The sequence below is a fragment of the Ochotona princeps genome, chromosome 14, assembly GCF_030435755.1.
Source record: "Ochotona princeps isolate mOchPri1 chromosome 14, mOchPri1.hap1, whole genome shotgun sequence".
NCBI lineage: Eukaryota > Metazoa > Chordata > Mammalia > Lagomorpha > Ochotonidae > Ochotona > Ochotona princeps.
Window position 1 is genome coordinate 14,266,437 of NC_080845.1, and position 13,148 is coordinate 14,279,584.

At 44.2% G+C, this 13,148-nt stretch overlaps 2 protein-coding genes across 6 annotated transcripts in view; one reads left to right on the plus strand and one right to left on the minus strand.

Moving 5' to 3' along the window:
• Positions 1–13,148, plus strand: part of ASTN2 (astrotactin 2) — a 980,906-nt gene that overhangs the window by 734,477 nt on the left and 233,281 nt on the right. The gene's annotated exons all lie outside the window — the stretch shown is intronic.
• TRIM32 (tripartite motif containing 32) lies at positions 1,188–12,861 on the minus strand. 2 transcript variants are annotated; one of them, XM_004594955.3, is made up of 2 exons: positions 12,801–12,861; positions 1,188–4,261 (listed from the first exon to the last, which is right to left on the minus strand). In XM_004594955.3, the coding sequence occupies exon 2, from the start codon at positions 4,185–4,187 to the stop codon at positions 2,223–2,225; it is 1,965 nt and encodes a 654-aa protein (XP_004595012.2). In that variant the 5' UTR covers positions 4,188–4,261; positions 12,801–12,861; the 3' UTR covers positions 1,188–2,222. The 2 variants fall into 2 exon arrangements, with proteins under 2 accessions (XP_004595012.2, XP_058528813.1); XM_058672830.1 differs by lacking the exon at positions 12,801–12,861 and adding an exon at positions 12,535–12,571.

Consider the following 13,148-nt stretch of genomic DNA (forward strand, 5'->3'; position numbering starts at 1 on the left):
AAGAAAGCCTGTAGTGAAGTCCTACAAACCTATTTCAACCAAACTCTATTTGGATGAGAATACTGACTGAAAAAAACAAACATACAAACCAGCCAACTGCTGTTAAATTGAAGAAAATAATTTCTTGGGGCCATACTGTGCAATTTAGTCAACAGGGCAGATCATTCAAAATTGCCTATGGTAAGTACAACCTAAAATCTTCACATCAAAAGGGGGAAAAATACACAAAAACATTTTGACCACATATAGGCCTACTTCAGGTTCTGTTTGATTAGGTTTCTGTTTGATTTTTTTAAGGCCAGGCACGAGTAGCTTAGGGCTGGAGAGAACACTGCCTTCGAAAGCATCAGCACCTGTTGTAGTTCTGACCTGCTTTAAATCAAGCAACTTCCATAATACTACAGTCTCTTCTCTACTATAAAGCACGTGGCAAAAGCTTTGGCTGCTCTACTACCTCAGCAAGCCCCCCATGGAGAGTGAAGATAAAATCTGCTTCGCACTGCCACCAGATAAAAATGCCTCTAAGAACTAGTGGAACCATCTGCGACTCACATTTATTTGGATCAATTTCCCCTCAATGACCAAATCTTTGAATGTTGAATGCAATTTCATAGAGAATATGGGATTTTTTTAGGTTGAAAAGCACATTACAATCAAGTTTAACATTACTTTAAATATTTCTTTACCTTTCCTTTACCATTGATCATATCAGAAGACAAAAGTCCCAACAAATGCTGCCAAAACATGTTTTTGTGTAGCTTAGCTCAATTTTGTTTCTGTGAAGGGAAAAATGTTATCTTTCCGGCTTGCCATCAACTCTGTACCTAAATAGCCAGATATGCTGTGGAAAAAGCAATAAGGTTTGAGGAAGTTCTTCACAAATTCTCTTATTTATTTTTGGTATTCTTAAAAATATCATTTTTTTTTTCTGGAACTGTAATTGCAAGAACAAAATATATGATGGTTGCTCAATTTAGAACAGGTTTGGTGACTAAATTTTGGGGAGTGATTCTGAACATATGTGATAAGCATGAGATCTAGATTATCTGTACATAAGTTTTTGGACTGAATTTGGACCTGAGTGGATCCTTATGCTCTTCAATAAGGAAGACAATGGCATCATTCAAGTTACCCCTCTCCTTACTTCCCAAATCCCATCTTTAGTGAAAAGACATGAGCACCATCAATGAAGAAAAGTTATCAATTATTTAATGCTTTATAGAGGAACCGAAATCAATCCTGAAATCAAATAGTATGCAATTACTTGAGGAAAATACAGACTAATCACAGAACATGTCTATAGTTTTAATAATGAAAATGAAATGTGTCGACCTCCCCACTTTGTTGCCCCAGGTCTGTGCTTTACAATTCTGAAGACAAGTCTTTCCCAGGTTACTGGAGAGAGGTAGATGAAAAATGATGTGACCTAGAAACTACCCAAGTTTGCTGTCTGTACCACCATCCATAGTTGCTTATTCCCAGATTCCTATGCCTTCACATATTTCCAATCCATATGTGCTTTAGAAGGCAAGAAGTCCTCAAGAAAAGCTAACTAGGATTAATCTGTTCTTTGTTACATCTGCAAGGAGAGACTAATCCAAGATGACACAATCCCCAGCCAAGGAGTATGGTATTACCTCCCTTGGTGGCACTAAACGAATGAGCTATTACAGTGGCAAAGGTAATCTGATCTGAAGTATCATTCTACAGGATATGATTTCTGAAATACCACTAAACACTGGAGCAAATCCCGTCGGAGCATGCACATTGAATGCAACTGGAGTTGAAGACAAAGTGTCATAGATAAAGTACATTTTTAGAGGACAGAAACAATATACTAGGGATGTCAAAGCCAAAAGGGGAAAATCTACAGGTTTTCAATACAAGGGCACATTTCAGATACAGGATCAAGAGGCTAGAGTGGGTGTTTCTATCGAAACTTTGGAAGTGCCTAATTTCTACTCAAACTTTAGCTAACATCATCACGTGACTTATTTAAGACAATGCATTTATCAAAGCTCTAAGTATAGGTGGGAATGGAATGGAAGGGAAGGGAGCATAACAAATAAACAACACCATGAACACTAAAATTCTAGGACTACCCAATTGGAATTAAGACATAGACTGAGTTCACTTTATATAGTGCCACCATAAATCAAGGTCTAAAGGAAGGGAAGCTGGCTAGCAGGGGTGAGGTGGGGTGGAAGGGTATTGCTTCTACCTTAGGGGGTAGAATATCGTCTCAGATGGTAGCTGTAGATCTTGATACAATGATCCCAACAATCCAAGACCAGCAGCTGCCCCTTAGGTGTGAGGGCAATGCCCACGGGACATATGAGCCCCTCTCGAATCAGGACACTAAAGCCCCCACCCTTAGGAAAATGGAGAATTTCTTTGCGGCTGCTGTCAGCCACGATGAGGTCACCACGAGCATCCACACACATGCCAGCAATGCAGCGGAAGTCCTCATTCTCCGAGAAGAAGTGGCTAATCTGGCGACCCAGCTGGCCATCAGGGCCCACAGAGCCAATGGAGAAGCCACCCTCCAGATGGTGTTCATTCTGCCGATTCTCGAGATTGAGGCCCAAGCCCTGGGTGAAGTAGACAGTTCCTTCGGCGTCACAGGTGACAAACTTGGGCCGCACAGCACTGCACAAGCAGCTGTATTTGACCACACCTGCTGCTCGGTCAACAGTGAAACACCAAAGCTTTCCCCCTTCTACATCAGTTACCACAAACTGGCCAGACGGCAGAGCTGTGATACCCCATGGCTTGCTCAGCTGGCTTCTGTGACAGGCCACACAGTGGCCATCCAAGGTATACACCTTGAGGGAGTTGTCATAGCTGTCAGTCACACCGATCAGCCCCTGGCAGTTCATGGCCACTGAGAGAGGAGTGAGATTGGGCAAATCAGCCCCAAGGAAGCTTAGCACAAAGCCATCGATGCCACTGGGGCTGCGGCGGATCTCCTTCAAAAAGCCTTTGCGAGTGAAGACTTGTATGCGGTAGTTACCACGGTCTGCAACCAGCACCTCACCTTGACTGGTCACGTACAGGCTGACTGGAAGATTGAACATGCCTGGAGTGCTGCCTTTGGCCCCCATCTTCTTGAGAAAGAGACACTGCTGGATGTTAGCAGCAGTCTCAGGACCCCGGGTTTTAGCAGGAGAGGCCTTAGGGCTGCCAACCACTTCCTCAGGGCTCATGTCCATCTCTCTAAATGTAATGGAAGTAGAGGCAGCAGAAGCTGCAGCCTCCATGGCCCAGGAATCTTCCATGTTAACTGTTCGGGGTTTCTTCACTGCCTGCCCAATTTGGAGGGGGCCAACATGTCCCACTTTCAGGAGCTCCACATCTTGCAGGGTGAGCTCCCGGGGCAAGCTGGCAGTGAGCTCCGGCTCTTCCTCATCAGCTCTCTCCTCCAGGAGCGCCACGTCTGCCTGCTTGATCTTGGCCAGGAAGTAGTCACAGCGGGACACTGCCTGTACCTCTGCAATGTTAAGTAGATAACTCTGTTCTTCTACCACTTGGGTATTGGACTTCTCAACTTCAGCCAAAGAGCCGGTGAAAAACTTCCGGGAGCGGGCCAGCTCGTCCTGGACCCGACGTTCCTCATGCCCATACTCCTGGAGAACAGCTTTATATCTTGCCTGAAGGTCTTTGGACACACCTTCTAAAGCTACTTTCCGCCGCTGCAGCTCTTCCATGAGCTCCCGCAGACGGGCTAACTTCTCTCCAAAGTCTCTACGGCGCTCTTCAGCTGCCTCTTTGACAGGAAGTGTACTGTGGCCAGGGGGCTGGTGGTCTGCTTCCCGGCAGGGCTCACACAACACCAAGCCACAGCTCCGGCAAAACTGCCGGGGCAGCCGTCGCCCGCACGCCCGGCACATGAGCAGCCCCACAGCCTCGCTGAGCCCAGCTGTGTCTATGATCTTCAGCACCGTTAGGTTGTCCGTCAGCTGGCTCAGGCTGGTTATGCGAGTAATCTTGCTGCAAAAGGGGCAGCGGACACCATTGATGCTGCTGGCCAGGAGCTTCTCCAGGCACTGGCGGCAGATGGTATGGCCACAGTGCAGGAGCTTAGGCCGGAGCTGCTCTTCTGTGAAGGACTCCATGCAAATCGGGCATTCCAGCACTTCCCGAAGGGCATCCAGGTTCAAGTGAGAAGCCGCTGCTGCCGCCATCATTCCTGCTTGGAAGGGTCCTGCTAGCACAGCACGGCACTGGACAGCTCAGTATTCATGCCCCAGAAAGTGAACTCCTGCCAAAGTGAGAGAAAAAAATTCTGATTTACTAGTTTTATGTGATCTATAAAACATGAGATCAGAAAATGGGCATTTTTCATTCATCCAGTCACCTCTTCACCTATCCATCTCAGTCTTGGTATCATGGACCACATCAGACTTTAAGAACGTTTCAGAGAAACGTTCATTCCAAGAAAGTAAAGACAGACAGGTCAATAATCCAGACAAAAAGCAGTATAGTACATGAGATAGAAACTAAATTTGATGGAGGTTGAAATGGATTGAAAAGAGAATTTTCAGAGGACGGATGGGGCTTGCAGTGGGCCCGGAGGGATGCACAGACACACATCTGTATCTGTGTCTGTGTCTGTACAGGTGTGCAAAGGGAGTACCAGAAAAAGGAGACATTCTTAGTCAAGGTTAGCAAGCAAAGTAAAAGACAGGAAGTTAGGCATTGGAAAGAGGACAAAATATATAGGCTATATTCTATTTTCCTCATCCACAAAATGAGAATACTACCTTCACAGGATCAACATAGAAATCATATACATGCAGGATATGGAATGCTCAAGTTTTACTCTGTGCAGGTGGTCTTAAATTAATTTCAGTTCTCTCTGTCTATTGTTAAGTTAAAATTGAGGGAGACTTTAGGGGAAGTGAAATGTTTGGGAAGGTAAATCAGATAGGAAATGATTGTAAAAGGTCTTCAGAACTAAAATGAACTTCATTTTGAAGGGCACAGTAAGGCAATGAATGGTTTGGAGCGGGGAACTGATATAATTAAAGTTGGACTATAAGAAGGGTGAAAAATCAAGAGAAATTAGTTTGGAAGCTATAGGAAATTAGCCTGGGAGAGGTAATAAGGAGTTTAAATTATAGAGCAGGTGGTGGGAATGAAAAGCGATGCATTTGACTAAAAACGAATTGAGTGGATTATTATATGGGAATGATGAAGAGCTAAGATGGCCAAACTCAAGACTCCAGAGATTAAAAAAAGAGTTCCTTATCATTGGAGTTTATTTCTGGCCAGGAATATTCAGTACTTACAAGCACGCGCCTCAATACCCATAGATGTCAGTGCTCTGCAACCTTCATGTCAGTCACCTTATGCACCAAATTAGAAAGAACAGGTGCAACAAGGTGAACATAATGAATGCTGCATTTCTTAAGGCATACCCTACGCCTGCAGCTGCACAGTCTCATGATATGCAGGTGACCAATCAAAAAGGAAAAAGGCAGAGAGCCTGGTTTCAAAGATAATGAGCTGGCCTAGGAGAGGTCTGCCTAAATTATCAGCTCTTTTGAGGTGGTTTATAAAGGGGGAGGCAATACAACAGATTTCCACTGTATTTCACTTTGGAATGCAATCTGATGCCTACATAATCTACCTATATTAACTCTAACTTCCTGAAGCGGCACCTTCTTTTCACAGCTGCCTACTATGTGCTAGGAATCACAACAGATGCCTAATGTGCTTATCCCCTTAACCTCATGACACCATGAAGGAGGAACTGTTCATTATTCTACTTCATAGATAAGGAAACTGAAGGTCAGAAAAACAGGCTTAAGGTCACACAGCTCAAACATAGTGAAACCTGCTGTACACGTCTCTTGGTATCTTTGCTTAACTAGACATGCCGTTAAGCTACTTTTAATTTTTTTTTTTTTTCTTTTAAAGTGCAACACTTACTAACAAAGATCCTCAAGCCTATGCCCTGGGAAATGCTGCCTGGTAACATGCAATTCTCTTCTCAAGGAAGAAGGAACAATAATACAGTTGTAAGATTCCACTGCTATAGAGTACATTAGATTGATTTATTGGCCGAGTGACCCGCTCTCACATGTCAGTCTGGCAACCTGTTATAACTTAAATCCTTGCCTCAACAAACCAACAAATTACCGCATATCATGAGTCTGTTAGTTCTCAAGTGAATATCTGAAACTGTGACTGCCAATTTCTTAGATGCCATGGGTCTGGGTGCAGTGGTGTAGAACCCTCAACTCAGGATGCTTACAAACCTCAATTCTAAACCAACAGATTCAGTTCCCTCTTCTGTCATCTGGGACAACAGACTGAGGGCAATATTTGGTGTTTGGATCCAGAGTATGTTACCTCATAATGCACAGGAGCATCTGTTCTTCCCAGAGCTGTCATTACAGATTAGCTAATTAAACAAGGCTGCCAACTTGTAAAAATACCAGCAAATTTCCCCGGTATTCTAGAATATCATACAACCAAAAGCTTCCTATATCCCTGTCGAAGCTGTCAGCCTTAAGAAATGAATTTTTCTGTCCCTACATCTATACCTCAAATTCTCTCAGCTACCTGCAGCTTTACCAGGCTCTGTAATGATAGGAATTCCTGCCCCAAAGCTGCCATGTTTCACCAGGGAAACCTGAGTTCCTACCACTGAAGCATGTGGACAGCTCAGACCCCGAATGAAGTCAGAACCACTTCCATTGCACTGCTTTTAGAAGGACCATAGTCTGAAATGGAGTTAAGAGACAAGCAAATATAGCCTCCCCTCTCTCCCCCAGAAGTACATATCAGATCATTACCGGTAACATTAAAGGGAGAGTCAATTTGGCCTCCATTACCCTGCAACTACTACATAGGTGAGTGGTAAAATGCCTTGTCATCTCACTCTGTTAAGTAAGCTGCACGTTTATTTGACAAGCTATAAAATCTGCAACCAGATAGGATGAACTCCCGACATGTTATTTCTAACCTTGATTGCTTTCATGATCCCTGGGATGCATGTTTCTTGCTATGACATTTTTACTGTCAGTTTTACCTCCAACCTCACTCCAGTTTCTTGCACTTCCCTCACCTCTTTGATGTAATGATTGATACATCCATCTCACACTGACACAAGCACTTCTCTTCAAATCCAGATGAAAATCTGTCCTATGCTATCACTACCTAAAACTGAGGAAAATTCTATCATTATATTCCTGTTCTTGCCTTTTCTGGCACTGCTAGTTCCAGAAAATGATGATGGTAGTATAAAAAGATTACAAAATAGATATTAGAAAGTCAGAACGAGGCTCAAGTCTTAGCACTGCATTTACAAGTTGTGGAATGGGAGGTTAAGTCATTTAATCTCCCTAAACCTGTTTTCCTGCTTTATGAAAAGACTGCTGTGATGACTAGTGATAAAGAACTTACGCTGAAACTGGCTGGTGTACAGAGAAAGGATGTCATGTGCCGTAATTTTAACAACTGGAGCACGGCTAAGAATACCAATACTTAGTACTATTAGGAATGAAGCATTCGGTCTATGAACTAAATATTGAACAAAGAACCGTTCCTTCCATGGCTTCTAAAAATACACCAAAAGAGGGGTCTGTTTCGTAGGGACTGGATTGAGAATGCTGGCTATGTGAGTAGGAGTGAGTGAGCACATAAACCATAGCTTCCTTGGCCAGAAAATAAACTGGTGCAGCCTCTTGCGCGGAGTTTAAACGTGGAAGGCTAGAGTTAGTAGTGATCTCAAAGAGCAATACAGATGAGGAGCCTGTGAGCAGGAACAGAACGTTACAATCTGGTCCTGAAAGGCAGGCAGCCCGGCAGTAAGCAGTGTTATGTAATGAAGGAAGCAGGCTCAGGAATCAGGTCTTCTGGATTTAAACCCCAGCTAGACTACTCACTATGGAGCCTTGGGTAAGTTACTTCTCTTTCTCTCACTAGCTATGAAAGAGTTCTTTAAAATAGTACCTTTCTCATAAGGTTACTATGAAGATAAAATAATATTTTATGTGTCAAGCGCTTAGTACAGTGCTAAGCCAAGCATACAGTTTACTGAGTAGAAAATAATTGCTTTTATTATTAATTAGTGGGAATAGCAGTATCAGCAGCAGCTACAGCCAGCACCACTCAGCCTGTAAGAGGGAATGAATAGGTACTTTTCCATAGGCAGACTGAGTAACATACTAGCTACACAGATTTAAGTAACAGAAATTTTGAGTCTTCCTGGAGATTTGTTTGACTAAATCTCAGAATCAAAACCCAGGAGATGACCCAATATTTCAAATCTTCATCCAATGCTTCAGACTCCACTAAGGGGAAGTTCACGTCATGTCTCTATTGCCTAAACCTATTTCAGTGCTTTGGGCCATGAGCAAAACTGGAGACGTCTGAGCAATTAATTAACAATCCTTTCAGTACCTACAATGAGTCTGATCTTATGGAAGACCTGAGGGATGTAAGTTTGAGCAAAAACAGACATGAGCAGTTTTCACCCTTCAGAATAGAGAACAAGTTAAAAAACAGTATTTCCTTTCATAAGCCCATCTTACTATTGACACCCTCCTCTAGCTTCGTGTTTTTGCAGTTTATAACATTTCCGTTCACACAGTACTCATCAAACTTAATGCTGCCAAAGATCACGCTCCAGGAAGTCGTGGGGTCACTAAGTCCTATGTGTGGAAGAGATTCTGCAAAAGCTTACATTGCTCAAGGCATTTATGGCACCTGTGGATGGCTGACACGAACTCAACAAGCAGAGACTTTCAGGGAGACACATCACGCTCCTACAGCTGTGCCAGTCTGAGACTCATAAAACGATCCCGAAAGGAAATAGGTTTGTGGCAAGAGAAACTAGCTAAAATATGTCAAGGACGGGTTAAATCAGTAATATGGTTTGCCATGGGTACGAAGGGGTTATGCTGTGTGTTGTTCTAAAGCTTCAGGGCCTAGACAGGTCCTTCTGTGTCTTTTAGAAATGTGTGATACCTCTGCTGCCGGTCTAACTCAAACAATGTCCACATAAGACAAAGGAAAAATCCATGTTTTCTCAGGAGACCTTCAACTCCTCTCAATCCGTTCAGCTCTGTTTCTTTCTCTGTATAGAACACATGTGCATTTAATCACAATCTTTTGGCTAACAGATAAGGAATTAGATGCTGAGAAAAGTACAAGTGGGAACAGGAATTTAGGGAAGGTTGGCAGAGACTGCTTACGGTCATCCAAATCGTGCATAGCAACACCCATTTCCATTACAGCACTGCCTTACTCTCATTATCGCTTTTTCTCATGAAGCAACTATTACACTGTTAAGTATCTTTTTACATTATTTTTTCCTCATAGTAAATATGAGACATGCATGTTATTCCTTGTGATAAATATGGAAACCAGCGTTCAGAGAAGAGTAATATGCCCAAGGTATCAAGCTGAGTAAAACCAATGGATTCAATGTTGATGTGTGTAGACTCCCAGCAACAGAACAGCACTGCCACAATAGATGTGTTACAGTTTCCCGATCAGACTACACTGCATCTAGTCATAGTTTGGCCTAGATATTGACCAAGGCATTTCTTTTTAGCAATAAGTAATTTTTGAATCCGATGATTGCATTATGAAGACATAATGGAGAGCAGATTACAAAGGTCATACATCAGCATGCGTGAAAATGATAAACCTCAAGAGACACAGAAACTTTTGCTTCCAGCTACTCTCAACACAGAGATGTTACAGAAACCATTCTAATAAAACTAACATAATGTAATTTGTAAGCCAGACACAACTGAGTTTACATTCCTGCCTTGTGCTAGCCTTGGGTGTTATTCAATCAATTATTTTTCTTATCTGTAACCCATACCATTATCATAAATGCTGGTAGGGACACCTGGGTTAATACACATAAGAAGCCAGTAACTGGTAGTTATTCTTATTAATTTTTAAATTATTACTTGAGAGACAGGAAGAAAGAGCAAGACAGCTCCCATACACTGGTTCACTCCCCAAATGGCCACAATGGAAGAGGCAGTGCTGGTTTGGGGGCTGGCAGCTGGGAACTCAATTCAGGTTTGCCATCTGCTTCAGCCATCATGTCCTGCTTTCCAGAGTCTGCATTAGCAAGAAGCTTGAGTTGGAAACTGAACTTAAACACTCTGATGTGGGATTCAGGTGTCTTCACCTTTAGGCCAAGCACCAGCCTTTATCTGTATTTTTAATGAAGACTGAGGGAACAAGAACTTGCCCAAAGTCACAGAAAATGAGCAGAGTTAAGAGCCTGCACGTAAAGCCTGATTCCCAGATGGACTCAGTTCTATAGTGCTATGTGTGGTTTTTTAGCTAAATCTCTTGCCCTTGGGCCCAGCTCCACTTTATTTTTGAACTGGCTTCAGCAATGCTGTAGGTAGTCCGGAAGCTTTCCCAAGGAAAAGAAAACCGAAAGAGATCATTCATAACAGAAATGATTCTCCTTGACAATAGGGCTGCCTTAGGCCTCGTCTGTGCTAGGAGGTGTTCTGGCTAGGTCAGTGGCCTCCATCCCTCATATCTTGGCTCTTCCATCTCCATCCTCCTACCTTCAAGTTCCTTTTTCTAGTTACCTACTGGTCTAAAGGCAAACCAAACACAAAGTCCAAGCCTCCTCCCTAACTAGATAGGGAGATTTTAATCCCCTATCACCACAACCCTACCTTTAAAATTCAACTTGATACACAGTGTACTCACTGGGCAATCCTCCTTTTCGGTGGTGGGGAATGGGCCAACAAGACTAAGCAGGTCCCAAGCAAGGAAGAAGCAAGGAAAAAGAAAATATATAGCTACACAGAGATCTGGATATGAATTTAACTTATGTCCATTCTAGCTACAGAACCTTACATGAGCCACTTCTTAAATTTTATTCTTCAGGTATAAAGCTGGCAGAACTGTTCTGTAACAACTGTTAGGCAACTGAGAAAGAAAATATCTACGCAAACTGAAAATGACTTAGTTCTGAGAACTTACGATACACTTCATACTAGGCATACCATCACTGCATCCTCAATAATCCTATGACACAGGTTTGTCCTCATTTTACAGATCAAGAGACAAGGCACTGGTAGGTTAAAGGTATTCATTCACTCGAGACCACACAGTCAGAGATACAGCCAGGATCTGAACCCACAACACCTGACTTTAGACGCTTAGTTTTGGCACTATTGACATTTTGGCCTGGATAACTGGTGGGGTCTGTCATCCACTGTGAGATGTTAACAGCACCCCGGGTGTCTAGCCATCAGAGACGAGGTGGATGCTTCCCATCCCAGCTGTGACGCCCCAAAATGTCTTCAAACATTGCCAAATATACTCTGGGGGGACAAAACTGCCCCTCAGTAACAACCACATCTTTTAGAGTCTAGCAAAGGACTAAATGCTCAGTATAAAAGGTTTTTTATTGCCTCTCTCTCTCAGTCCAAATAACTGATTTTCAGATCCACTCTGTTCAAGCTATAATGGACTTTACAATGGAAGAATTCCACTCATAGTCCTGGAGGTCACATAGTATCATTCATAACTTTAAGGTCATCTGCTCCATCACCCCTTTGGCCACTCTCTGCTTCCCCTTATCAATTTCAGCAGGTTAAAGAGGAGTTAGTGGTGGTATCACACTTGCTTCATTAGAAATCTTTGGTTAATAAGTGAAAAATAACTTCCCCTCACAAGAAGAGCAAACACCTTCTTGACCTATGGGGTTATGATAGTGTTCCTGAACTTCATCCATCTGTATCGTTTCAGAGATTACTTGCAGATTCTCAGGGTCCCCAGAACACCCACTGCTTCCCACGCAGGAGAAAAATCCTTTAGCAAAAGTCCTTGTGGAAAAATCCATTGGGAACCCAAGACACCAGCCCACAAATCTATGCATTGTCTTTTAATTTTGTAGTTCAGTTATGACACCCCCTGCTTTCCACCCTCCCCCTCTTCAATCCTTTTAAAACCCTGTTCCCAACCACTTACAAATACAGAATTCTAACCTCTTGGATTCTACATTGCAACCCTCACCAGTTCCTCACTCATGCGCCCCAAATCCCTCTGACAGTCTTTAATCCATGTTTCCAAATCTCCACAGCCTTCAGCCCTGCGCGCCGGCTCAGGATCCCAATCCTGCACCCCTGATTCGTGTCCTCTCTGCATCTGCCTGCCCGCTCCTGCATTCCACCAGGCACCGCGCAGACCTCAAACCCTGCACATCCACTCAAATCTTAGCCTACTTCCTTCCATTTGCTAACAAGACACTACTTCCTACTGATTGTCCTCAACAACTCAACCCTTCAATTTCCCCAGTCTGTAAATTCCTTTCTCTTTAGCAGTTAGGTTTGCTCGTTCTAGCCTTAGATTTTGACCCTCGCCCGATTCTCTCAAATCGCCTGAGATTCTGCACCGTCCCCCCACCCAATCTCACCAGGGTCCCCGATTCCTCTCGGTTTCTGTAAATCTGCACCCAGACCCCCCCCCTCATCAGATTCCCTCCCATCACCCGGATATTGCACTCCGTGTCTCCTCAAGGGTCCACATTACCTCATACCTCCCGAGATGCTGCAACTGCGAATCTTCTCAGCCCCTGGCTCCCCTCCCCCAGCTGCATCTCCTCGCATCTCCTCAGCCCCATCCAACACCTCAGGAGGCTGCCCCTCACCAGGCCCACCCCCACGCAACTTCTGCCTTCAGATCCCGGCCCCACACCCCGCCAGTCGCCTATGGGCCTCCTCTGCGGTCGCCCAGCCACCGCCCGCGGCTCGGACAACCAGCCTGCCCTCCCCTGCCCTCCCCTGCCCGCCCCCTACCTGACCGCCCGGCCTCCGACGCGTCCACCGCCGCCAGCCCACCCGCCCGCCTGCCTCTGCGCACGCGCGCTACGCGCTCTTCTTGTGAGGCACCAATTCGCAGCGTAGCCTGTCGGTCACTTCTCCCCGCCTCCTGAGGCATGCTGGGATTTGTAGTCCATCCCTTCCAAATGCTGGAGCTCAGTGCTGCCGCGGTGGCGAGGTTTTTACTGAGGAAACGCCGGCCTTGGCAACTCAAAATAATTCTCTGGTCCCCTTGTATGGAAGAAGAAACTGAGGCCCATAGGTGAAAGGTGTCTGTCCAGATTTCATTCAACGAGACTGAAGCTAATTCCAATCTCAATGTCT